Source organism: Diorhabda sublineata, chromosome 10, assembly GCF_026230105.1.
Source record: "Diorhabda sublineata isolate icDioSubl1.1 chromosome 10, icDioSubl1.1, whole genome shotgun sequence".
In the NCBI taxonomy this organism is placed as follows: Eukaryota; Metazoa; Arthropoda; class Insecta; order Coleoptera; family Chrysomelidae; genus Diorhabda; species Diorhabda sublineata.
The window spans coordinates 19,074,528-19,100,026 of NC_079483.1; the positions used below are offsets into that span (position 1 = coordinate 19,074,528).

At 30.6% G+C, this 25,499-nt stretch overlaps 1 protein-coding gene across 1 annotated transcript; it reads right to left on the minus strand.

Moving 5' to 3' along the window:
• Nucleotides 1–166: 166 nt before the first annotated feature.
• LOC130449929 (E3 SUMO-protein ligase RanBP2-like) lies at nucleotides 167–25,324 on the minus strand. Its single transcript, XM_056788027.1, has 16 exons — nucleotides 25,056–25,324; nucleotides 24,413–24,638; nucleotides 21,961–24,326; nucleotides 21,066–21,345; nucleotides 18,868–19,515; nucleotides 17,656–18,813; nucleotides 13,652–13,813; nucleotides 13,322–13,498; nucleotides 12,955–13,251; nucleotides 12,694–12,901; nucleotides 10,660–10,895; nucleotides 9,832–10,605; nucleotides 3,778–4,371; nucleotides 1,746–2,051; nucleotides 1,116–1,681; nucleotides 167–467 (listed from the first exon to the last, which is right to left on the minus strand). The coding sequence occupies exons 1-16, from the start codon at nucleotides 25,125–25,127 to the stop codon at nucleotides 276–278; spliced, it is 8,262 nt and encodes a 2,753-aa protein (XP_056644005.1). The 5' UTR covers nucleotides 25,128–25,324; the 3' UTR covers nucleotides 167–275.
• Nucleotides 25,325–25,499: the final 175 nt, after the last annotated feature.

Genomic DNA, 25,499 nt, shown 5'->3' on the forward strand with positions numbered 1-25,499 from the left:
AGTTAGTTTTACCCCTTGGAGAGCCTTAGATTGTTGCAGATACAAAACCAAGGGTATAAAAATGACATTAAAGGTCATTAATACCCTTGGAAAGTGTTTGGTTATTGTAGATACAATCAAAAACAGAGTTATCTTCAATTTATTGAAAAAAAGTGACAAATTTTTCAGTTCATAAACGTTTTATTTAAAGAATATAAAATAGCAATATCTATCTACATAAAAAAAAATAAATTGTAAGTGTTTTTTTTTTTTTTAAAAATAACTATCAATGGACTTCATTCCTCTTCGGGTTCAATAGGAAGTTCGTCGATATAACCGATTTGCTGGGCATAATTCAAGCCTTCAATGTAGCTGGAATGAAATTCTTCAGCAGCAGATTCGTTGCTGAATTTCACTTTTAATTTCCTCCAACGAACATTACCCTCTTCCCAATCCACGGATCTCCATATACATTCATTTTTTATCAGCTAAAAATTTAAAAATACATACCAGGTGATCCAGAATTATGTTACTTCAATACCAGAACTGATAGTACCACCAAACATAAAGGGACTCCTTTATTATTAATGATAAGGGAGAAACGATCATTTTAAGGGAAGAACGGTGTTTATGAAGGGAGGATAGAAGAAGAAAAACAGATGAAATAAGTCACAGATAAACGAAAATACGAAAAAATTATATCCAAAAAGGAAGACAGTACCAACTATTCAAATGGAAACCGAAAGAAACTGATGTGAATGTATGGAAAAAGGAAAACAAAGAAAAAAAATCTAATATAAGAGAATATGGAAGAAAAAGACAACCAGGGAGGAGGAGAGAACCGGCATTTCAATGGAGACCATAGAAAACTGTCATAGATCACAACCAGGTCCATTGGTACTTTAAGTAGAGAACGATAGACCTTTGAGTATTACAATTTTTGACATTCCACTGTTTTAACTTTGACATATGGCGTTTTTTTAAAGACGTGCATCGTCTCGAACAATCGAAACACATCTAGATCACTCCAAATAAGGTCCCGGCTAATATAAATGCTTTCAAAACGTAGACATAGTTTATTGGAAACGGAAATGTCAAAATAAAATCTGTCATATAATGTTACAAGGGGTACTTACTTCCATTTCGGTGTTGGTTCCAATTACCGTATTACTGAGCACACATCCGCTATCATCTGCAATAACTATCCTCGCCGCATATAAATCAGGATCGTAATAAACTTCCAAACATCCTTCGCCGACATGTTCCCAACAATCGTCAGAATTCAATTCGCTCAAACTGCAAGTTTTCTCGAACATAACGGTCCTTTCGTCTTCTTCGTCGTCATCATCATCGTCGTCGTCTTCGTCGTCATATTCATAATCATCGTTAGTTTCCGTATACAGTGGATCGATTACCGTGGGGGTTGCGTCGATGTTGAAATCCTCGACCGCTTCCGGAATAACCATTCCGATTTTTTTGACGACTTCCTGGACGATTTTGTAAAATTCATCGGCGCGTTGTTGGATCTTGAAACGAACGGCTAATTTTTCGAACGCCAATTCGTCGTCGCAATAATTCTGTCCCGACCATACCCAAGCTTTCTCCGAACTCGCCATCGGTTTTAATTCGAGATTTGGTGTAATCAATTGATTCAATACCAATTTGTGGACGATTTCGCGTCTAAGTAACAATCGGTAGGTATCTGAAAATTGATGACGATTAAAGGGATGATATTCCGGGGTTGGTCGCTTAAAAAGAAAACTCACTTTTTTCGGGATTATGTAAGACTTTAATGTTTCCTATTCCCCTCTCCTTCCATACCTTTAGATCCGAGTCGTACCTGTACAATCTGGCTCTCTCTATAAATAATATTTGTTCGTCTTCTTCTCCGGTTATTACTGTAATTTCTTGGGGGAGAGGTACAATTGGTTCGTAATGGGGATCGTATTCGTCGGCGGATACCGAGGATACGTTTTGTTCGTCGCACGAATCGCTTTTTGTTTTATTCGGCGTATTTGTTTTTTGAGAACTGAATAATGGTGTTCCGGCGCCGAGAAATGAAAATGTTTTATCTACAAAATAACAAAATTTAAACAAACATACGAATTTTATTATTGAAGTTGCTCATTATGAGCGTCCAAATCGCCAGATTTGACTACAAGTGATTTTTTTCGGTGTCCTAACCTAAAAATTTGGTTTCGAGGACTTTTTTTATTGAATCTGGAAGTTGAATTGAACAAAAGCGACCATTTTGAAAGAAAAAGACGAAAACTACGATTTGGGGGGGTTTGAAAAGTTGAAATATCGTTTCCTTCAACCAGAAAATGGTAGTGAACCGTTTTTGAGGTTAACTGAGTTAAGTTCGCTCATAAATTACCTTCCAAAAAGGATAAAATAATAACTGGAGACTGTTATTCATCATTATTTTATACAGCGAGAAAAAAAATTGTAAAAGATACCAAATTTGAAAAAAGGAAAAGTGATTTTCCAACATGAAAACCTGATTGTACGAATTACTGTTATTTCCACGACTAAAATTCATTAATTTCACTTTGAATTGGTGTACCAAGAAACATATCCTCCGGATTTGACTACAAGTGATTTTTTTCGGTGTCCTAACCTAAAAATTTGGTTTCGAGGACTTTTTTTATTGAATCTGGAAGTTGAATTGAACAAAAGCGACCATTTTGAAAGAAAAAGACGAAAACTACGATTTGGGGGGGTTTGAAAAGTTGAAATATCGTTTCCTTCAACCAGAAAATGGTAGTGAACCGTTTTTGAGGTTAATTGAGTTAAGTTCGCTCATAAATTACCTTCCAAAAAGATAAAATAATAACTGGAGACTGTTATTCATCATTATTTTATACAGCGAGAAAAAAAATTGTAAAAGATACCAAATTTGAAAAAAGGAAAAGTGATTTTCCAACATGAAAACCTGAATGTACGAATTAGTTATTTCCATGAACTAAAAATTCATTAATTTCACTTTGAATAGGTGTACCAGGAAACATATCCTCCGGATTTGACTACAAGTGATTTTTTTCGGTGGCTAACCTAAAAATTTGGTTTCGAGGACATATTTTAATCGAAACGGGAAATTAAAGCAAACAAAAAAACAGCCATTTTTAAACAATTAATTTTGAACCTAAAAAATTACAAAAATAGCACATAAAAAAATGATTTTCCAAAAAGAAAATCGTTTTGTACGCGCTATAACTATCGGAATCTACAAATTTTACTTTGAATTGATAAACCGAGCATTTTATTTTACAGATTTGGTCACAAGTGACTTTTTTGTGTCCTAACATAAATATTTAGTTTGAAAGATAGAGATTTTCATGGATTACGAAAGTGGTAACAAATATTTTGGAAAAAAAGATTAAAACTGCCGTTTAGAACGGTTCAGCATCGCTGAGAAAAAGTGTATCGACTTTGCAACACCACGTTGTTCAGATTCAGTAATGATACACCGTACCTAACCTAAAAATTTGACTTGACAGACAAATATTTTAACAGAACTAGGAATTTAAACAAAAGCCGTTTTTTAAATAGTTTCAATTTCGAAAATAGTTTGAATTGAACGTGGAAACACAATTCTTTGGCATAAATTGTATCAGAATAGCCATTTCTGTGATTTTACGATGAAATTACATCCATTTTGTACGATTAGAGTCTGAAGCTTGTTGCAGATTAAATAGATGCTTCAAAAATTTATTTACCATATATTTTTCATCAGACCTCGTATATAAATTAACTTTTTTTCACTGGAAACAGTTTAAATAATTTTAAAAGGTTTACCTGTATTTTGAGTGAAGGCAGGAGCTATGTTTGCCTTCGAGTTAGCAGCCAACGAAGTGAAAGATAGATTCGAGTCAGAGTTTAATACCGGATCATCTGTTTCCTTAAGGTCCACTGTACTTTTGATCCCTTGACCAAATGAAAAATCGAGTTTTCCACTACTGACGTTAAAAGTAGAATTTTCCCCATTCCCTATTGATCCGGGTTTATCTTTATTGTTTGAACCAGCAGCCAACGAAGCGAAAGAAAGATTAGGATCAGATTTAAACACCGGATCATCTGTTTCTTTAAGGTCCACTGTACTTTTGATCCCTTGACCAAATGAAAAATCGAGTTTTCCACTACTGACGTTAAAAGTAGAATTTTTCCCATTCCCTATTGATCCGGGTTTATCTTTATTGTTTGAACCAGCTGCCAACGAAGCGAAAGAAATATTAGGATCAGATTTAAACACCGGATCATCTGTTTCTTTAAGGCCAGCTGGTGATGAAGCGAAAGATAGTTTCGTATCAGATTTAAGTATTGAGTCATCTGGTTGTTTCTGTTCGACTGGTTTACTGCTCGGTCCAAATAAAAATCCGGTTTTTCCACTAACTGTAATAAATTTAATTGTAGTGTCAAATTTTAATGAGAAAAAAAATTATTTTTCACAGAAATATTTTCAATTATTAATGGTAGAACATGTATATCGATTTTTTATTAGAATGATACCAGAAAATTCAATTTTTGATCAAATTAAACTAAAAACAGCCAATTTTTGACATAATCGAACCCAAAGGCCATTTTTCTACAAATATAAATCGGAAAAATCATTTTTTGATGAGAAACATCCAATTTTTGACAAAACTTAACCTAAAAAGTTGATTTTTTTAGAAATAAAACCCAGAAAAGCCGTTTTTTGGTCAATTTGAACTAAAAACAGCCAAGAATAGGGAAAAGTAAAACAAAAATTCCAAGTTTTGCACAATATAGCTCTGAAAAACCATTTTTTGGTCGAATTTAACGAAATCAGCCAATTTTTGACACAATCTAAGTAAGAAATACTATTTTTCTAAACCATTTAAAAAAAAATAGCTAATTTTCTATTAAAACGAACCAAAAAAAGTCAATTTTTTCAACAAAAAGAACTAAAAAGCCAATTTTTTACCTAATTGAAAAAAAATATCCAATTTTTGATATAATTGAACTAAAAAAACACCAGTTATCTACAAATATAAATCAGGAAAACCATTTTAATCAAAAATAGCTAATTTACGACCAAAGCAAACAATTTTTTCAACATTACGCATCAAAAAAGCCTATTTTTGACCAAACCAAACCAAAAGAAACCAATTTTTGACCGAATTAAACCAAAAACAGCCAATTTTTAATATAATCGAAATAAGTAAGTCCCGTTTTTCTACAAATATAAATCAAAAAAATCATTTTAATAAAAAATGGTTAATTTCCAACAAAACGAACCAAAAAACGCCAATTTTTTACCTAATTAAAAAAAACAGCCAATTTTTGATATAATTGAACTAAAAAACACCATTTATCTACAAATATAAATCAGGAAAACCATTTTAATCAAAAATAGCTAATTTACGACCAAATCAAACAATTTTTTCAACATTACGCATCAAAAAAGCCTATTTTTGACCAAACCAAACCAAAAGAAACCAATTTTTGACCGAATTAAACCAAAAACAGCCAATTTTTAATATAATCGAAATAAGTAAGTCCCGTTTTTCTACAAATATAAATCAAAAAAATCATTTTAATAAAAAATGGTTAATTTCCAACAAAACGAACCAAAAAACGCCAATTTTTTACCTAATTAAAAAAAAACAGCCAATTTTTGATATAATTGAACTAAAAAACACCATTTATCTACAAATATAAATCAGGAAAACCATTTTAATCAAAAATAGCTAATTTACGACCAAAGCAAACAATTTTTTCAACATTACGCATCAAAAAAGCCTATTTTTGACCAAACCAAACCAAAAGAAACCAATTTTTGACCGAATTAAACCAAAAACAGCCAATTTTTAATATAATCGAAATAAGTAAGTCCCGTTTTTCTACAAATATAAATCAAAAAAATCATTTTAATAAAAAATGGTTAATTTCCAACAAAACGAACCAAAAAACGCCAATTTTTTACCTAATTAAAAAAAACAGCCAATTTTTGATATAATTGAACTAAAAAACACCATTTATCTACAAATATAAATCAGGAAAACCATTTTAATCAAAAATAGCTAATTTACGACCAAATCAAACAATTTTTTCAACATTACGCATCAAAAAAGCCTATTTTTGACCAAACCAAACCAAAAGAAACCAATTTTTGACCGAATTAAACCAAAAACAGCCAATTTTTAATATAATCGAAATAAGTAAGTCCCGTTTTTCTACAAATATAAATCAAAAAAATCATTTTAATAAAAAATGGTTAATTTCCAACAAAACGAACCAAAAAACGCCAATTTTTTACCTAATTAAAAAAAACAGCCAATTTTTGATATAATTGAACTAAAAAACACCATTTATCTACAAATATAAATCAGGAAAACCATTTTAATCAAAAATAGCTAATTTACGACCAAAGCAAACAATTTTTTCAACATTACGCATCAAAAAAGCCTATTTTTGACCAAACCAAACCAAAAGAAACCAATTTTTGACCGAATTAAACCAAAAACAGCCAATTTTTAATATAATCGAAATAAGTAAGTCCCGTTTTTCTACAAATATAAATCAAAAAAATCATTTTAATAAAAAATGGTTAATTTCCAACAAAACGAACCAAAAAACGCCAATTTTTTACCTAATTAAAAAAAACAGCCAATTTTTGATATAATTGAACTAAAAAACACCATTTATCTACAAATATAAATCAGGAAAACCATTTTAATCAAAAATAGCTAATTTACGACCAAATCAAACAATTTTTTCAACATTACGCATCAAAAAAGCCTATTTTTGACCAAACCAAACCAAAAGAAACCAATTTTTGACCGAATTAAACCAAAAACAGCCAATTTTTAATATAATCGAAATAAGTAAGTCCCGTTTTTCTACAAATATAAATCAAAAAAATCATTTTAATAAAAAATGGTTAATTTCCAACAAAACGAACCAAAAAACGCCAATTTTTTACCTAATTAAAAAAAAACAGCCAATTTTTGATATAATTGAACTAAAAAACACCATTTATCTACAAATATAAATCAGGAAAACCATTTTAATCAAAAATAGCTAATTTACGACCAAAGCAAACAATTTTTTCAACATTACGCATCAAAAAAGCCTATTTTTGACCAAACCAAACCAAAAGAAACCAATTTTTGACCGAATTAAACCAAAAACAGCCAATTTTTAATATAATCGAAATAAGTAAGTCCCGTTTTTCTACAAATATAAATCAAAAAAATCATTTTAATAAAAAATGGTTAATTTCCAACAAAACGAACCAAAAAACGCCAATTTTTTACCTAATTAAAAAAAACAGCCAATTTTTGATATAATTGAACTAAAAAACACCATTTATCTACAAATATAAATCAGGAAAACCATTTTAATCAAAAATAGCTAATTTACGACCAAATCAAACAATTTTTTCAACATTACGCATCAAAAAAGCCTATTTTTGACCAAACCAAACCAAAAGAAACCAATTTTTGACCGAATTAAACCAAAAACAGCCAATTTTTAATATAATCGAAATAAGTAAGTCCCGTTTTTCTACAAATATAAATCAAAAAAATCATTTTAATAAAAAATGGTTAATTTCCAACAAAACGAACCAAAAAACGCCAATTTTTTACCTAATTAAAAAAAAACAGCCAATTTTTGATATAATTGAACTAAAAAACACCATTTATCTACAAATATAAATCAGGAAAACCATTTTAATCAAAAATAGCTAATTTACGACCAAATCAAACAATTTTTTCAACATTACGCATCAAAAAAGCCTATTTTTGACCAAACCAAACCAAAAGAAACCAATTTTTGACCGAATTAAACCAAAAACAGCCAATTTTTAATATAATCGAAATAAGTAAGTCCCGTTTTTCTACAAATATAAATCAAAAAAATCATTTTAATAAAAAATGGTTAATTTCCAACAAAACGAACCAAAAAACGCCAATTTTTTACCTAATTAAAAAAAACAGCCAATTTTTGATATAATTGAACTAAAAAACACCATTTATCTACAAATATAAATCAGGAAAACCATTTTAATCAAAAATAGCTAATTTACGACCAAAGCAAACAATTTTTTCAACATTACGCATCAAAAAAGCCTATTTTTGACCAAACCAAACCAAAAGAAACCAATTTTTGACCGAATTAAACCAAAAACAGCCAATTTTTAATATAATCGAAATAAGTAAGTCCCGTTTTTCTACAAATATAAATCAAAAAAATCATTTTAATAAAAAATGGTTAATTTCCAACAAAACGAACCAAAAAACGCCAATTTTTTACCTAATTAAAAAAAACAGCCAATTTTTGATATAATTGAACTAAAAAACACCATTTATCTACAAATATAAATCAGGAAAACCATTTTAATCAAAAATAGCTAATTTACGACCAAATCAAACAATTTTTTCAACATTACGCATCAAAAAAGCCTATTTTTGACCAAACCAAACCAAAAGAAACCAATTTTTGACCGAATTAAACCAAAAACAGCCAATTTTTAATATAATCGAAATAAGTAAGTCCCGTTTTTCTACAAATATAAATCAAAAAAATCATTTTAATAAAAAATGGTTAATTTCCAACAAAACGAACCAAAAAACGCCAATTTTTTACCTAATTAAAAAAAAACAGCCAATTTTTGATATAATTGAACTAAAAAACACCATTTATCTACAAATATAAATCAGGAAAACCATTTTAATCAAAAATAGCTAATTTACGACCAAAGCAAACAATTTTTTCAACATTACGCATCAAAAAAGCCTATTTTTGACCAAACCAAACCAAAAGAAACCAATTTTTGACCGAATTAAACCAAAAACAGCCAATTTTTAATATAATCGAAATAAGTAAGTCCCGTTTTTCTACAAATATAAATCAAAAAAATCATTTTAATAAAAAATGGTTAATTTCCAACAAAACGAACCAAAAAACGCCAATTTTTTACCTAATTAAAAAAAACAGCCAATTTTTGATATAATTGAACTAAAAAACACCATTTATCTACAAATATAAATCAGGAATACCATTTTAATCAAAAATAGCTAATTTATGACAAAAGCAAACAATTTTTTCAACATTACGCATCAAAAAAGCCTATTTTTGACCAAACCAAACCAAAAGAAACCAATTTTTGACCGAATTAAACCAAAAACAGCCAATTTTTAATATAATCGAAATAAGTAAGTCCCGTTTTTCTACAAATATAAATCAAAAAAATCATTTTAATAAAAAATGGTTAATTTCCAACAAAACGAACCAAAAAACGCCAATTTTTTACCTAATTAAAAAAAACAGCCAATTTTTGATATAATTGAACTAAAAAACACCATTTATCTACAAATATAAATCAGGAAAACCATTTTAATCAAAAATAGCTAATTTACGACCAAAGCAAACAATTTTTTCAACATTACGCATCAAAAAAGCCTATTTTTGACCAAACCAAACCAAAAGAAACCAATTTTTGACCGAATTAAACCAAAAACAGCCAATTTTTAATATAATCGAAATAAGTAAGTCCCATTTTTATACAAATATAAATCAGAAAAACCATTTTAATAAAAAATGGTTAATTTCCAACAAAACGAACCAAAAAAACGTCAATTTTTGGCAAAAACGAACCAAAAGAAGCCAATTTTTGACCATAACGAAAAAAAAAAAACAATTTTTTGACCAAAACGAACCAAAAAAGACGAACTAGCCAATTTTCAACAACTATCTCACAAAAACATTTATAGGACCAAGCGAATTTCGTAAATATCAATTTATCCAATCTATACATAATTTTAATCTTATTTTTTATTGGAACACTACCCAAATCCGATCCGGGTATCAAACGAAAATTCTTACCATTTTCAACAACCGCAGATTTTTCCTTAGTATCAGCTGCCGGCGACGCGAAAGAAGAATCGCCACCAGTTTTCGACGCCACATTTTCCGTTTCTTTCGGTTTTTCCGTTACAGAAATGTTCCATTGTCCGAATAAGAAACCAGTTTTTCCACTATCCGCCGTCGACTTCGGTTTGAAATCGAAAATACTCCCCATATTCGTACTCTTATTACCGAATATGTTCGAGGTATTCGAATTAGCGACATTCTGACCGAAAATAGAAGCGCCGCTTGGAGCTTGAGCGAAAATATTACCGGACGACTTAAATTGATTATTATCGAAACTGAATGTGCTCTTGTTACCGTCCGCGGCTTTGGAAGTATCGAAAACTTCTTTATTATTCGGAGTTACGTTCCCAGATTTGGTAGTTTGAGGAAGAAAACTACTAGTGAAAGAAAAATTAGCGAATGAAAAGCTGTTAGACGTTGTTGAAGTAGGCCAGGTAAACACCGTTGAAGTAGTCGAAACATTTTTTCCCGGCGTACCTTCGGAATTATCACTAGACTTGACGGGGGTATTGCTAGGGGTAGAAACAAGGGTTTTTTCCTTATTTTTTTGTACTTTAGGGAATAAATCCTTCAAATATTCATCGTCTTTTTCGCATTGTTCGCATTCGCAATCCGGTAGCTGCTTGTAGGACATAAATTTGGGTGGAAGTCCCAATTTTACGGCTTCCTGTTCTTCTTCTGGTGTCACTTCCGTTTCAAATACAATTTCGACTCCGTCTTTTTCACCTAAAACAAAAATTACATTAATAATGCTACGTATTGCAAAAATTACTATATTACCTTCACATTGTATACTTTTTTCTGTTTCTAAAGCAGTGTCGATTGCTTTTTTGAAATCATTGGCGATTTCGCCATTTTTGAACCGCACACAGAACAACTGATTCACTAATGTACCTTCGGAATAGTCTGCAGCCATAAACATCAACGATTTCTCATCTCTGAATTTGTAATCGATCTTTTTTGTCAACAAATGATTCAAACATATTTTCAAAACTTGTTCTCTACGCATCACGACTCTAAAATAATAATAAAAATGATATTTACTACATTTTTTTCCATACAAAGTTAGGGGATATTGCAAATGTCTAAAGTTTGGTCCTTCGAGCCGGATGTTAACCGACTACACCGATACTCACAATTACAGAGTCTGGTCCTTCGAGGCGGGTATTTAGGAAGGCTCGAAATACCAAACAGTGTAATAGTGAGTGTTTTGGTTAATTATAGTCAACAGATATTTTATAATACATAGAATTATTTCATAAGAGTACCTTAATGTGTAAAAACAATTTTCTGTTTAGAAAAGTCTACGAATTTGAAATAATGTCATTACAGTATCTGGCACTTCGAGTCTTGATTATACACGGCTCGAAGGACCAGATAGTGCAATTTTGTATTGATGATAAAGTAGTAAACAGTATTTTCTATTAATAGCATCAGTAGTTTCGAAAATTTATCCATTTTTACAAAGTTATCATAATCATCAATCTTATTTTGACAAACTTTTGGTTAATTACATTCAACAGACATCCTGTATTACACAGAACTTTTCATTAGAACCCCTTTTTTGCACCGAAAAGTCTACAAATTTGAAATAATGTCATTACAGTATTTGGTCCATTGAGCCTTGATTATACACGGCTCGAAGGACCAGATAGTGCAATTTTGTATTGATGATAAAGTAGTAAACAGTATTTTCTATTAATAGCATCAGTAGTTTCGAAAATTTATCCATTTTTACAAAGTTATCATAATCATCAATCTTATTTTGACAAACTTTTGGTTAATTACATTCAACAGACATCCTGTATTACACAGAACTTTTCATTAGAACCCCTTTTTTGCACCGAAAAGTCTACAAATTTGAAATAATGTCATTACAGTATTTGGTCCATTGAGCCTTGATTATACACGGCTCGAAGGACCAGATAGTGCAATTTTGTATTGATGATAAAGTAGTAAACAGTATTTTCTATTAATAGCATCAGTAGTTTCGAAAATTTATCCATTTTTACAAAATTATCATAATCATCAATCTTATTTTGACAAACTTTTGGTTAATTACATTCAACAGACATCCTGTATTACACAGAACTTTTCATTAGAACCCCTTTTTTGCACCGAAAAGTCTACAAATTTGAAATAATGTCATTACAGTATTTGGTCCATTGAGCCTTGATTATACACGGCTCGAAGGACCAGATAGTGCAATTTTGTATTGATGATAAAGTAGTAAACAGTATTTTCTATTAATAGCATCAGTAGTTTCGAAAATTTATCCATTTTTACAAAGTTATCATAATCATCAATCTTATTTTGACAAACTTTTGGTTAATTACATTCAACAGACATCCTGTATTACACAGAACTTTTCATTAGAACCCCTTTTTTGCACCGAAAAGTCTACAAATTTGAAATAATGTCATTACAGTATTTGGTCCATTGAGCCTTGATTATACACGGCTCGAAGGACCAGATAGTGCAATTTTGTATTGATGATAAAGTAGTAAACAGTATTTTCTATTAATAGCATCAGTAGTTTCGAAAATTTATCCATTTTTACAAAATTATCATAATCATCAATCTTATTTTGACAAACTTTTGGTTAATTACATTCAACAGACATCCTGTATTACACAGAACTTTTCATTAGAACCCCTTTTTTGCACCGAAAAGTCTACAAATTTGAAATAATGTCATTACAGTATTTGGTCCATTGAGCCTTGATTATACACGGCTCGAAGGACCAGATTAAAATTCTTATTTGGACATTTTGGATTACAGAGATTTTTTCCTTTATAATTATGTTTATATCACCTCAAGGTTTGATTAGATTTGTTCTTTAATATTTTAATATCTCCAATGCCCCGTTCTTTCCATTCCTTATCGACGAATCTGAACAATTTCGCTTTGTGACAATACAAAACGTCGTCGTCTTCTTCTCCTGTTTTAACTTGTATTTTATCGGGTAATGGAATCACGGGTTTAAAATAAATGTTATCTTCTTCTTCTTCGACGTAACTACCTATAATAAAAAAAAATGATATCCTCAAGTTTAATTAATTTTTTAAAACTTACTGTCTGAATCATCGTTGGTCTTTTTTGGGGGAGGTTTGAATGTGAATTCTTGTTTAGTAGGGGAGATAAACGAAAAACTATTTTTATCCGGAACCGATTTAACACTTTCCAAAGGAGTTTTAGTTTCCTCGATCGGTTTAGTTGGTGTTACTTCCGACTTGACAAATCCAAATTTCCATTGGGCGTTTTGTACCGGTGCGATTACATTTGTTGAATTATCTTTTACATCAAACGTCAGTTTAGTATCCGTAGGTACACCAAACGTGAATTTCTGTACTGGAGTTTCGATACTTTTAACTAAAAAAAAAAAAAAAAACGAAATATGTTCACAAAATACTCAATTTTTCAATCGATTATATTCACCGACCTGTTTCCTTTTCCTGTAATCCGCCATCTTTGCTAGTTCCGCAAGCTACGCATTTCGTAACATCCGCTTCATTTCGAATCATACAACTTTGACATTCCCAATGACCGGGTTTCATTTTAAAAGCATCTCCGAAACCAGAAACTTTCTGTACTTGTTTTTCAATACTACTTTGAACTTCTACAATAAAGAAATCAAGTTATTACTGAAACTATAAACACCAAGGGTGATCTGGTATCCACCGGTTTGTACTAGATCAGTTGTTAGTAGATTAAAGCTTTTTCGATTTAAAAAATTGTGGATTTTTAGTTAAAATAGTCGTAGGATACTAACGTGTGTCTTTCTGCAATCCGCTTTCTTTATCTGTTCCACAAGCTACACATTTGGTTACAGTAGAATCGTTTCGGATCATACAAGTTTTGCATTCCCAAGAACCGGGTTGTATTTTGAAAGCGTCCCCAAATCCTGACACTACTGGCATCTTATTTTGAATACCTACAATAAATGCAATTTAAAACAGACAGAAATTTAGGATTTTCGGATGTTAGTTAAGCATTAGACAGTGTTACTTTGTACTTAGTGATGTGTATATGAGAAAATTCGGCATTTTCTGATTATTTTGAACAAAAACATTTTGATGCTGATGACATTAATGAAGAGAATTTGATAGTGATGAAGAGTTTTGAACATGAAAGAAGTAGGTATATGAGAAACAAACTAGACAGAAAAATATCGTAAATAATCAAAAATTCAGAAAACTTTTGATGCCAAATTGATTGATAGAATAAAAAATAATTTCTCCACCACAATTTTACTTATTTAATCAATAATAGAGACCAAAAAAACTGCGAAAAGGCAGTATTACAAGAAATAAAAGTATTTGCAGATGTTAGCTGAGCAAATGACAAAGTTTTTTTCGATTTTTTATCTAAATGTGAGTATCAGAGAGAATGATCGGCTTTAGACACATCTGTACATTATTTTGAACAGGGGCAAACAAAATAGTGGAAAATATTACTTTAAATTGAAAATTTGAAAGATTTTTGGGAATATGATTGACAATAAAGAAAAAACTTTCATCACCATCACAATTTTGGAGAAATAGAAAAAATAGAAATCAAATCAACCTTGAAGAGGATCAGTAGTGATAAATATGAGCTTGGATGAGACTTTATGGATGTTAGCTAAGCAATCGAAAAAGATTTTATTAATTTTGTATTTAAATTTATGGATTTGAAAGAACAAATGAATTTGTACATCATTTTGAGCAGAGAGAAACAAAATAATAAAAAAAATTACAGATAATCAAACATTCATGACATTTTTGGAGTTTCCCCACTACCAATTTGTATAAATAATTTATAATTCGGAAGATATAGACCAAAACAACCCCGCAGAGGCATGTACATGAAAATAAAAGCCTAGATTAGACTTAATGGATGTTAGCTGGGCAATCGACAAAGTTTTTTCCAATTTTGTATATGAAAGTGTGTATTTGAGACAAGAGACACATTTTTATATCATTTTCAATGGGGAGAAAATAAATAGTGGAAAAAATAATAGATAATTAAAAATTCAAGAGATATTTCATGTTATTCTCATTGATAAAGCGAATTTAAAAGTAAAGAATAATTTCTTTACCAAAATTTTTAATAAATACTTTTATTATAGGGAAGATGGAAACCAAAAAACAGTTTCGAAAAGGCAGAAACAAAAAAGTCTTTCTACGTATATTGTTACCTAAGTATCTGAGCAATTTTTTTCCAATTTTCCATTTACATATGTGCATATCAAAGAATGATATGTTTCTACATTGTTTTTAATAGGAAGACACAAAATGGTAAAAAATACTTTAAAAAATTATAAATTTCGAAAATTTTATAATTAGAAATGAAAATATTAGATAATGATTCATTACGGAAACCTTCCTATATTGTTTTGAAAAGGGGGGAACGAAATGGTGAAAAACATGATAAAAAATCAAAAACTCATAAGATTTTTGATACCAATCTTAATAATAATGAGAATCTGAATACAAAAAAGAATGTGTCACAATTATATAAAAAATAGCAATGATGGAGACTACATTTTTTGATGATAGTTGAGCATTTGATAGAGTTCACTCCAATTTTATTTTATAGATGAAAATTTTAGAGATTGGTTTGTTTTGAACATATTTCTACATTGTTCTTAACTGGAAGACGAAAAATAGTGAAAAACATGAAAAATAATAAAAAATCCATAAGAATTTTGGTGACAATCTTAATAATAATGAAAATATAAACACGAAAATGTATGTCAAACAATGTTTGCATATATATGAAGACATGGCAATGAAGGAAATCAAATTTTTTGATGATAGCTAAACATTTGACAGAGTTTAATTCAATTTTATATTTAGGGATAAAAATATTAGAGAAAGATTCGTTTTATAGACATTTCTACCTAGTATTGAACAGGGAGAAACAAAATAGTGAAAAACATGATAAAAAATCGAAAATTTATAAGATTTTTGGTGCCAAGCTTAATAACAATGCAAATATAAACACGAAAATGTATGTCAAACAATGTTTGCATATATATGAAGACATGGCAATGAAGGAAACCAAATTTTTTGATGATAGCTAAACATTTGACAGAGTTTAATTCAATTTTATATTTAGGGATAAAAATATTAGAGAAAGATTCGTTTTATAGACATTTCTACCTAGTATTGAACAGGGAGAAACAAAATAGTGAAAAACATGATAAAAAATCGAAAATTTACAAGATTTTTGGTGCCAAGCTTAATAACAATGCAAATATAAACACGGAAGAGTGTGTCAAACAATGTTTGCATATATATGAAGACATGGCAATGAAGGAAACCAAATTTTTTGATGATAGCTAAACATTTGACAGAGTTCAATTCAATTTTATATTTAGGGATAAAAATATTAGAGAAAGATTCGTTTTATAGACATTTCTACCTAGTATTGAACAGGGAGAAACAAAATAGTGAAAAACATGATAAAAAATCGAAAATTTATAAGATTTTTGGTGCCAAGCTTAATAACAATGCAAATATAAACACGAAAATGTATGTCAAACAATGTTTGCATATATATGAAGACATGGCAATGAAGGAAACCAAATTTTTTGATGATAGCTAAACATTTGACAGAGTTTAATTCAATTTTATATTTAGGGATAAAAATATTAGAGAAAGATTCGTTTTATAGACATTTCTACCTAGTATTGAACAGGGAGAAACAAAATAGTGAAAAACATGATAAAAAATCGAAAATTTACAAGATTTTTGGTGCCAAGCTTAATAACAATGCAAATATAAACACGGAAGAGTGTGTCAAACAATGTTTGCATATATATGAAGACATGGCAATGAAGGAAACCAAATTTTTTGATGATAGCTAAACATTTGACAGAGTTCAATTCAATTTTATATTTAGGGATAAAAATATTAGAGAAAGATTCGTTTTATAGACATTTCTACCTAGTATTGAACAGGGAGAAACAAAATAGTGAAAAACATGATAAAAAATCGAAAATTTATAAGATTTTTGGTGCCAAGCTTAATAACAATGCAAATATAAACACGAAAATGTATGTCAAACAATGTTTGCATATATATGAAGACATGGCAATGAAGGAAACCAAATTTTTTGATGATAGCTAAACATTTGACAGAGTTTAATTCAATTTTATATTTAGGGATAAAAATATTAGAGAAAGATTCGTTTTATAGACATTTCTACCTAGTATTGAACAGGGAGAAACAAAATAGTGAAAAACATGATAAAAAATCGAAAATTTATAAGATTTTTGGTGCCAAGCTTAATAACAATGCAAATATAAACACGGAAGAGTGTGTCAAACAATGTTTGCATATATATGAAGACATGGCAATGAAGGAAATCAAATTTTTTGATGATAGCTAAACATTTGACAGAGTTCAATTCAATTTTATATTTAGGGATAAAAATATTAGAGAAAGATTCGTTTTATAGACATTTCTACCTAGTATTGAAGAGGGAGAAACAAAATAGTGAAAAACATGATAAAAAATCGAAAATTTATAAGATTTTTGGTGCCAATTTTAATAACAATGCAAATATAAACACGGAAGAGTGTGTCAAACAATGTTTGCGTATATATGAAGACATGGCAATGAAGGTTTAGTTCAATTTTACATTTCGACAAAGTTTGCACAGAAAAATATCATAAATAGACGAATAATTGATAAATATAAATCAAATGCATACAATTTTACATGGAATACACCCCATTAGAGAATAATCTGAATTGATTGGGAAAATTTAATATGAAATAATACTCACTTGGAATGACAGTTTGTTGTAATCCTTCCTTTTTAGAATCACCACACACAACACACTTAACGGCACTAGCGTAATTTCTCACCATACAACTTTGACATTCCCAATCACCGGGTTTCATTTTAAAAGCGTCTCCGAATCCCCCGATTTCCGGTTTTTCATTTTGAATTTCACCAATACTAACAAAATCGAACGTTTTATCGGTATCTTTTTTATTCCGAGCCGAATCGACTGCACTATTCTCATCCATATTCTCCTTAGCTTTCCGCAGAATCTCCAGGAACTCACTAGCGATTTTTTCGGTTTTAAAACGCGCCGTAAACATCTCCTGTTTGATTACGCCTTCGGAAAAATCTTGAGCTTGCCATACCACCGCTTTGGGATTATTGGAATTTATTTTGAAAATCATATCTTTTAGTACTCGATGATTGCAACAAACTTTATGTACTTGATCGCGTCTCATCAATAACCGGATCGATTCGTCTTTCAATACCTTCAACGTCCCGATTCCTCTCTCTTTCCATTCGTTTACTTCACCGCTGGTATCGAATCTGAACAATTTCGCCCTTTCCTCAAAAAGAATTTCGGAATTTTCCTCGCCCGTTTTAACATCGATTAGTTCGGGTAAATCGACGACCGGTTTGAATTCGGCCGTGGGAACGAATTCTTCCAAAGGAGAAGACGGTCCATCGTCGGTTCCAGTTCCGATTGGTTTGGTATCTTGAGGCGGTTTACCGAAAACGAACGTGGAAAACGGACTCGTTTTATTGGTTTCTTTCACTTCGGTTAAATCGGCTGCAGGTTTCGGTTCTACGTGGGAGAAAGTAGGCGTACCGGTAAACACGAAACCTCCCAAAGAAGTTCCGCTTTCCGACGTCGTTTTCACCAATTTACTTTCCGCGGATTGTTTAAAAACGTCGGCGAATTTTCTGGCGTCTTCTATTGATTTGAATTTAACGCACAACGTTTCGGATTTTATCTCCCCGTCGGAGAAATCTTGCGCTGCCCACGTGAAGGCTCGGTCGTTTTGGGTGGACGGTAACAACGTCATTTCCTTGGTTATGAAATGGTTGGCGCAAATTTTGAGCACCTGATCTCTTCTCATTAGGATTCTAGTTTTGCGGGTTTGGGGGTTTTTCAGAATCTTCAAATTACCAACGCCTAAAAAAAGAAAAAATTCGATTTCGACGGTTCGAGTACGGGGGATCAACTCACCTCTTTCTTTCCATTCTTTGGTTCCATCGACGGTAACGCATCTGAATAATTTGGCTCTGCCGCAAAACAGTTCGGTTTCGCCTTCTTCGCCGGTATTAACGGGCACCTCGTCCGGTAACGGTATGACTGGTTTGAAGGTTATGTTCGGTTCTTCTTCTTCCGGAGATACGTCACTTTTGTTCAAACTCTCGTTGGTGTCATCGAGACGTTTGTCTCGGTCCGACTTCTCGTTAATTTTAATTGAAGTATCCGCTTTTTCGGGGGCGGAAGTTGAGGGAGCTTTGAATAAATTCGATTTTATATGTTGCGGAGGAATGGTAACTGATAATACAGGTTGGGAAGTTAGAGTGTTACCGGTTGGTAACGGATCGGATGTCGTTATGACGACGTTTACCGGTGGTGTTTTACTAAATGAGGGGACGATAGGCGAAGTGGTCGATGGTAATTTGAGATTGGTACCGAATATGGTACTTTTGGGTAATTCTTTTTGTTGGTTTGTTTGTGGTATTGCAGAAGGTAATGACTGAATATTCAATGAGTCGAATCCTAGATGCTGGGATAGAGACGGTTGGTTCGGTAATAGATGATGAGAGGGAGTTGTTGTTGCTACATTCGTTGGTTGATGATCCGTTAAAAATGGTAGAGGCCCTACAATATATATAGAAAAAAAAATTAGTCAGAAATCCCAACAAAATATGCTCATTTAGTACAGCGTTTGTTTCTCAAAGTTCAATTTAGTCAAAAAATACTCATCAGAGTTTGATTGCGACAAAAATTAGTTGTGCAGCTTTGATTTGGTCACAAATAGGTTCGATTTAGTCAAAAATTTTCACCCCTGAGTTTAATTTATTAGAAAAAATAGTTTTCCTGGTTTGATTATGTGAAAAAGTTGCTTTTGCAAATATAATTTGGTCAACAAGTTCAATTTTAACAAAAACGTAGCTATTAATAATTGAATTTTATCAAAAGACGGTTTCTCAGATTTAATTTGGTATGAAAATACTCATCAAAGTTTGATTGCGACAAAAATTAGTTGTGCAGCTTTGATTTGGTCACAAATAGGTTCGATTTAGTCAAAAATTTTCACCCCTGAGTTTAATTTATTAGAAAAAATAGTTTTCCTGGTTTGATTATGTGAAAAAGTTGCTTTTGCAAATATAATTTGGTCAGCAAGTTCAATTTTAACAAAAACGTTGCTATTAATAATTCAATTTTGTTAAAAGACGGTTTCTCAGATTTTAATTTGGTCTGAAAATACTCATCAAAGTTTGATTGCGACAAAAATTAGTCATGTAACTTTGATTTGGTCACAAATAGACTTTGATAAGTTTAATTTGGCAACAATTTGTTATTCTATATTAAACTTAGTCAAAAATGAACTTTTTTCAGATTAATTTGATTAAAAAAAGAGTTTATAACAATTTATTATGCCAGAAATTGGCTTTTCCAATTTTATTTTGGCAATAAATTTGGTTTACTAACTTTTGTTAAGCTAATAAAGGATTTTGAGATTAATTTTTTGTTATATTTGGATAAACATGAGCTTATCCCAGATTAAATGTCGAAAAAAAATTATTTTGCATATCCAATTAGCTCAAAAATTGATATTCCTTAGTTTAGTTTGTCAAAAAAATTTCTTATCTCAAGTTAATCAAATCTGATATTAATTTGGACAAAAAATTGCTTTTCCAAGTATGATTTCAGAAAAAACTGTTTTTCTATATCAAATTTGGCTAAAAAAATGTTTTTCTTGGTTCAGTTTGCTATAAAAAACTGTTTTTTAGGTTAAGTCAGTCAAACTGGTACTTTTAGGATTAATTTGAAAAAAAACTGATTTTCTATGTTTAATTTGGTCAAAAATTGGTTTTCCAAATTCAAGTTAACCATAAATTGGCTTTTCTTTGTTCAATTTGCTATAAAAATTGTTTTTTTTTTAGGTTAAGTCAATCAAATTTGTATTTTTAGGCATAATTTGAGAAAAAAAACTTATTTTCTATGTTAAATTTGGTCAAAAATTTAACTGTGCCACAAATTAGCTTCTTTGGCTTCAGTTTGTTGAAAAAATTGCCATTTTGAAATTTATTCAAGGCGAATTAATTTTTTACAATTAATTTGAACAAAAAAATAATTTTTCGAGTATAATTTCACAAAAAACTGTTTGCCATCGTTGAAAAAACACCTTTAATAAGATATTTTACCTGGTTGTGCCAAATTAAGTCCACCATACGTATACGGTAATCCAGGATACAATCCTGGGAAAAGCATAGCGGGGGGATAGGCGGCTACGTGATGAGGATTCGGTATTTTATTGGTTTGATAATTTGGGAAGGATCCTGGTACCATTGGAGGGAAAGAACCCATGTTGGAAGGTATATTATAATCGACTCCGTAATCCGGATCCAAAACATACAGATCTTCGTCACTCAATTGATTCTTTGTATCCGGTTTTTTCATTTCAGCTAAATCTTTTTTCATTTCCTACAAAATACACACAATAATCCAGTTGTTGATATCATTTTTTTTAATGAAATAATGATGTAAATGCAAATTTTGGTTTTGTGAAAATAAATTTCTGACTTTCCAGAATCAAACTGTACCAATTTGAGACTAAAAATTATTTTTTTTCCATTATTTTCAATGCGAAATCGACAGGACACTCTTTTGATTGCTGTTTATACTAAAAACTATGATATCAGCAATCATTAAATCACCTTATGTCATTAATTAATTGATAAGTTAATTTGATTAAAAATTGTCAGTCAAATTGGTATTTTTAAGTATGATTTGAGAAAAACTACTTTTCTAAGTTGAATTTTGTCAAAAAACGGTTTTCTCAATCAAATTGAGTCAAAAAATGGGTTTATAAATTAATTCTGTAAAAGTTTAGTTGAAATTTAATTTCAACTAAATTCGATTGTTCCTAAAATTGGATTTTCAAAGTTTCAGTTAATCAAAAATGAATTTTCTGGTAAACCTGAACTATATATTGCTCAATACTCATTCTCTCAGTGAAAATTTTGAAATTTCCAATCTCAAATTGTTCAAAACAGAAACTAATTCGCATTAAATTTTCAAATATCAAAAAAAAATTACCTGCACAACGTCTATAACATTTTGAAAATCTTCAACGGAATTCTTGATCTCATTCACAGATTTGGAAACTTCTTTCAAGCCTTCCACTTCCTTCTTTATCAATTTCAAATCATTAACGACCGAATTCAATTTTTCCAACAGATTATTCTGCGCTTCGGCCATATGTTTATTCTGTTCGGACACCAAAGTGAAAATAGCATCTCTAGTTGTCATCAACTGTCTTATTTGGGCATCTAATCGTTCCGGACTCGGTCTAGCTTCTTGACGCGTCAAATTAAGACGCAACGGAGTGGACTGATTAAGCGGTTCGACTTTCGTTGAATTCGAAACACATTCATCACTAACACTAACATTGAACGAACGGGTTTCTTCTGAGAAAAAGCTACGGCTATAACCCAATTCATTCCTCGATAGCAATTTTTCGATTTTATTAATTTCGCTATCGAGCTGGGTGTTCAAAGGGTGCGAAGGATCAACCGAAGGCTGTCGGAGGCGATCCAAAGTTAGATATAAACAATCCCTAGCTTTAGTTAATACAACGTAAATTTCATTATTAATTTCTTCCTGTACTAAATCTCCTTTTTTATCCATCTTACTGATAGCGAATTGTTTATATATCTCGAATTGGTGGTAGCTGGCGTAAGGATCTTTCAATTCCTCGAACATATTTAGGGCTTCGTCGAAAAATTTTCTATTCATCAATTGGGTGGCTATGAAAAGTTTACCTTTATCCATATATTTGATCGCTTCGGTTGTGGTGAGTTCATTAGAACCGGATTCGAATAACCTATTATTGATGTATGAAATTTTTTGGTTATTCGCTATTTTTTCCAATAATGGTAAAGCGGTTTTCCAATACAATTCCGCTCTGGTTATATTGAAATCTATCTCGGATTGTTTGGTAAGTTTAGTAGCTCGGTCTTTGAATAGAGTTGCTAGATTTACTAGAGTACGTACGTCTAAACCGTGGTGACCAACACATCTTACAGTTTCTATTCCTTTTATTAACGTTAATCTAACATCGGCTAAATTACTACTCGCCATGTTTTTATACATTTTATAGACACACTGTATAAACGCAGATTGTTCGGTTGTCGCTAAATTTTCCATTATAGAAGCTGGTAATAAATTGTAGTTATTCAATTTGGATTTAGCGCAAAATGTAGCGCAGTAAATAAACGCGTAAACGTCCAGTAAATTCAAAGATTCCGCTGAACAATTACTCAAGTTTTTAATCGAGTACTGCATACCTTCGAAAGCTATAAGATTCATTTCGATATCACTATTCAAAAATATCCAAACGTAATGATGTAATGAATCCGGGTGTGATAGTTGTGCTACTTCATCATATTTTAATAAATCAGTTACAATGGGTAACTTTAAAGTCGGTTCTAAACAAGGTTTATTAGCAACAAAAAAACTGGTAGACATTTTGTTGTGTTGATCCCTTTTTACGAATATCTTTTTGTATAATTGTTCTCTCCATAATCCTGAGGAATATTGTGAAGCTTTTTCAAGTAGAACAGATCTATTATCTTTTCCCATTGCTAATAATATATGACCTACTTGGGAGCATCTAAAACACGCGCTTTTATACCAACGTTGTATTAATTTTTTAGTTTTTTCATCTGATTGTGTATACCAGATACTCTGTATATCAGGTGGAGAGTAATAAGAGGTAAATAAAGCCGGTAAGATAATATTCGAAGCTTCTTTATATTGTATAACATCCTTTTTAGCTTCCTTTAAAATTAACGTTGAAATATGGAAATGTAGCTGTATATAATAATGCATTATAAATATCGATATTAATTGTCGATCTGTGCAAGTATCCAAGCTACCAGTTGCTTTATATAACATCTGATCGAAATTAAATAAGACTGTACGATAATCCGTGGTACCTTTGTAATTATTTCGATCATCTAAACGTAAAGCCACTAATCTTTCCATAACCGACACAAGAAGTAACCAAAATTCCCAAGTTATTTCGCATTGAAACGATATATCCTTCTGACAAAGTATTAAAATTTCAACCAAATTTTCATACCAGTTAATACTGTGATGAAAGTTATCAAAATCTTTATATTCGATCATACTAACGTGTTTATATGCCTCTTTAATCATGTTGTTTTGAATTAGATGTTTGAGTAATCTAATTCTTAAATTGATATCTGTCGGTCTAATTTCCAATTCTTTTAATAACAATTGTGTTATTTCCACTGGATTTTCATTATTAACTGTTAATAATCTATCTTTTAAACTATGAACTGCGGGGTTATTAGGATCAAATGATTGTGCCAATTCGCAGAAATATCTAGCACCGGAAAGATCTAATTCAATGTTATCTGATGACATCAATTCACAAACTGTAATAAAAATTAAGACACTTTTTAGAATAATACTAGATTTGAATTAAAAATCGATTGAACTGATTATTTTTTTTACCACTCACCTTTAATCACAACGTTATTTTGTTTAGGATCTATTTGTAAACACTTTTTATAAGCTTCCAAAGCCGAATCTAATTTACCCAGTTTTTCTAAACATTTTGCAAGCAAAAGGTGTCCTTCTGCTGCTTTAGGTTTGATCAAAAGGTATGAAGAAATGTACCTATATGCCTGATCGTAGTCTCCTACACTAAAGTAGAGTTTAGCGAAAGAAAAACATCTCAAATTTCGCTAAAAAGAATAATAATCGGAATTTAATAGGTATTAAAACAATTTGTTATCTATTTTGATTGAATTTTCAGCAAAATTAACGAATATATATCGCATTGTCAATAGCAGTTTCCATGTTATTGGATATAACAAAAAAAGCGTTGTTGCAAGCAAGTTTTTAATATAGAAGTTTTATTGTATACTTAAACATTATATCTATTTATTGAAAAATGTATCAACTAAACAAATCGGCAAAACAAAATCTACTACAAGCCTAAAACGTTTTTCTTCGTGTTGTATAATTATATTAGATTATTAACCTGATTAGGAATAAATAACAGGTTTCAGTTGCTTCTATATAATGCTATAAATACATAAACTTTATTTCAATAAACAAAATTTCATAATTATTTGTAGTTCCAGAAATTGTTGACTTACCTCAGTTTCGTTATTTACTTTTTTCAAACAATTATGAACATGGCGATCCACTTCAGATTTATTTTTAAACATTTTGAAATACGAGATAACTCTATATTTTCAATTGAACTTAAAAATATATGGATTCATCAAAAAAAATATAATTCTTTTTTATAAAGTATTTTTTAAGACGATTACACACATATAAAAATTGCAAAAGACTTAACCGCTGAATATGAATTATCTCTAACTCGGTCAGTTTTGCCAACTAAAAATACCGCTTCGTAACTATCGAAAAGTCACTACATATTCCGTTAAGTCGATGTTAATTTGCAGTAGGGCGGTTCTAATTTATTGAAGGAAAAATAGATATATGCAATATTTGAGAGAAAAAGATTTCTAAATGTTAATTTAATTATAAATAAAATAATTAATTAGGTATCTGATACTCAAGTAATAGAGTAT

Bases quoted from the DNA above. Each gene is read 5' to 3' on its own strand.
- LOC130449929 (XM_056788027.1), bottom strand. From the start codon at position 25,127: ATGTTTAAAAATAAATCTGAAGTGGATCGCCATGTTCATAATTGTTTG. The intron at 21,346-21,960 runs GTAATTTTTTTT...TGTATTTTGTAG, and splicing joins ATGTTATAGACGTTGTGCAG to GAAATGAAAAAAGATTTAGC. The intron at 13,814-17,655 runs GTGAGTATTATT...CATTTATTGTAG, and splicing joins ACAACAAACTGTCATTCCAA to GTATTCAAAATAAGATGCCA.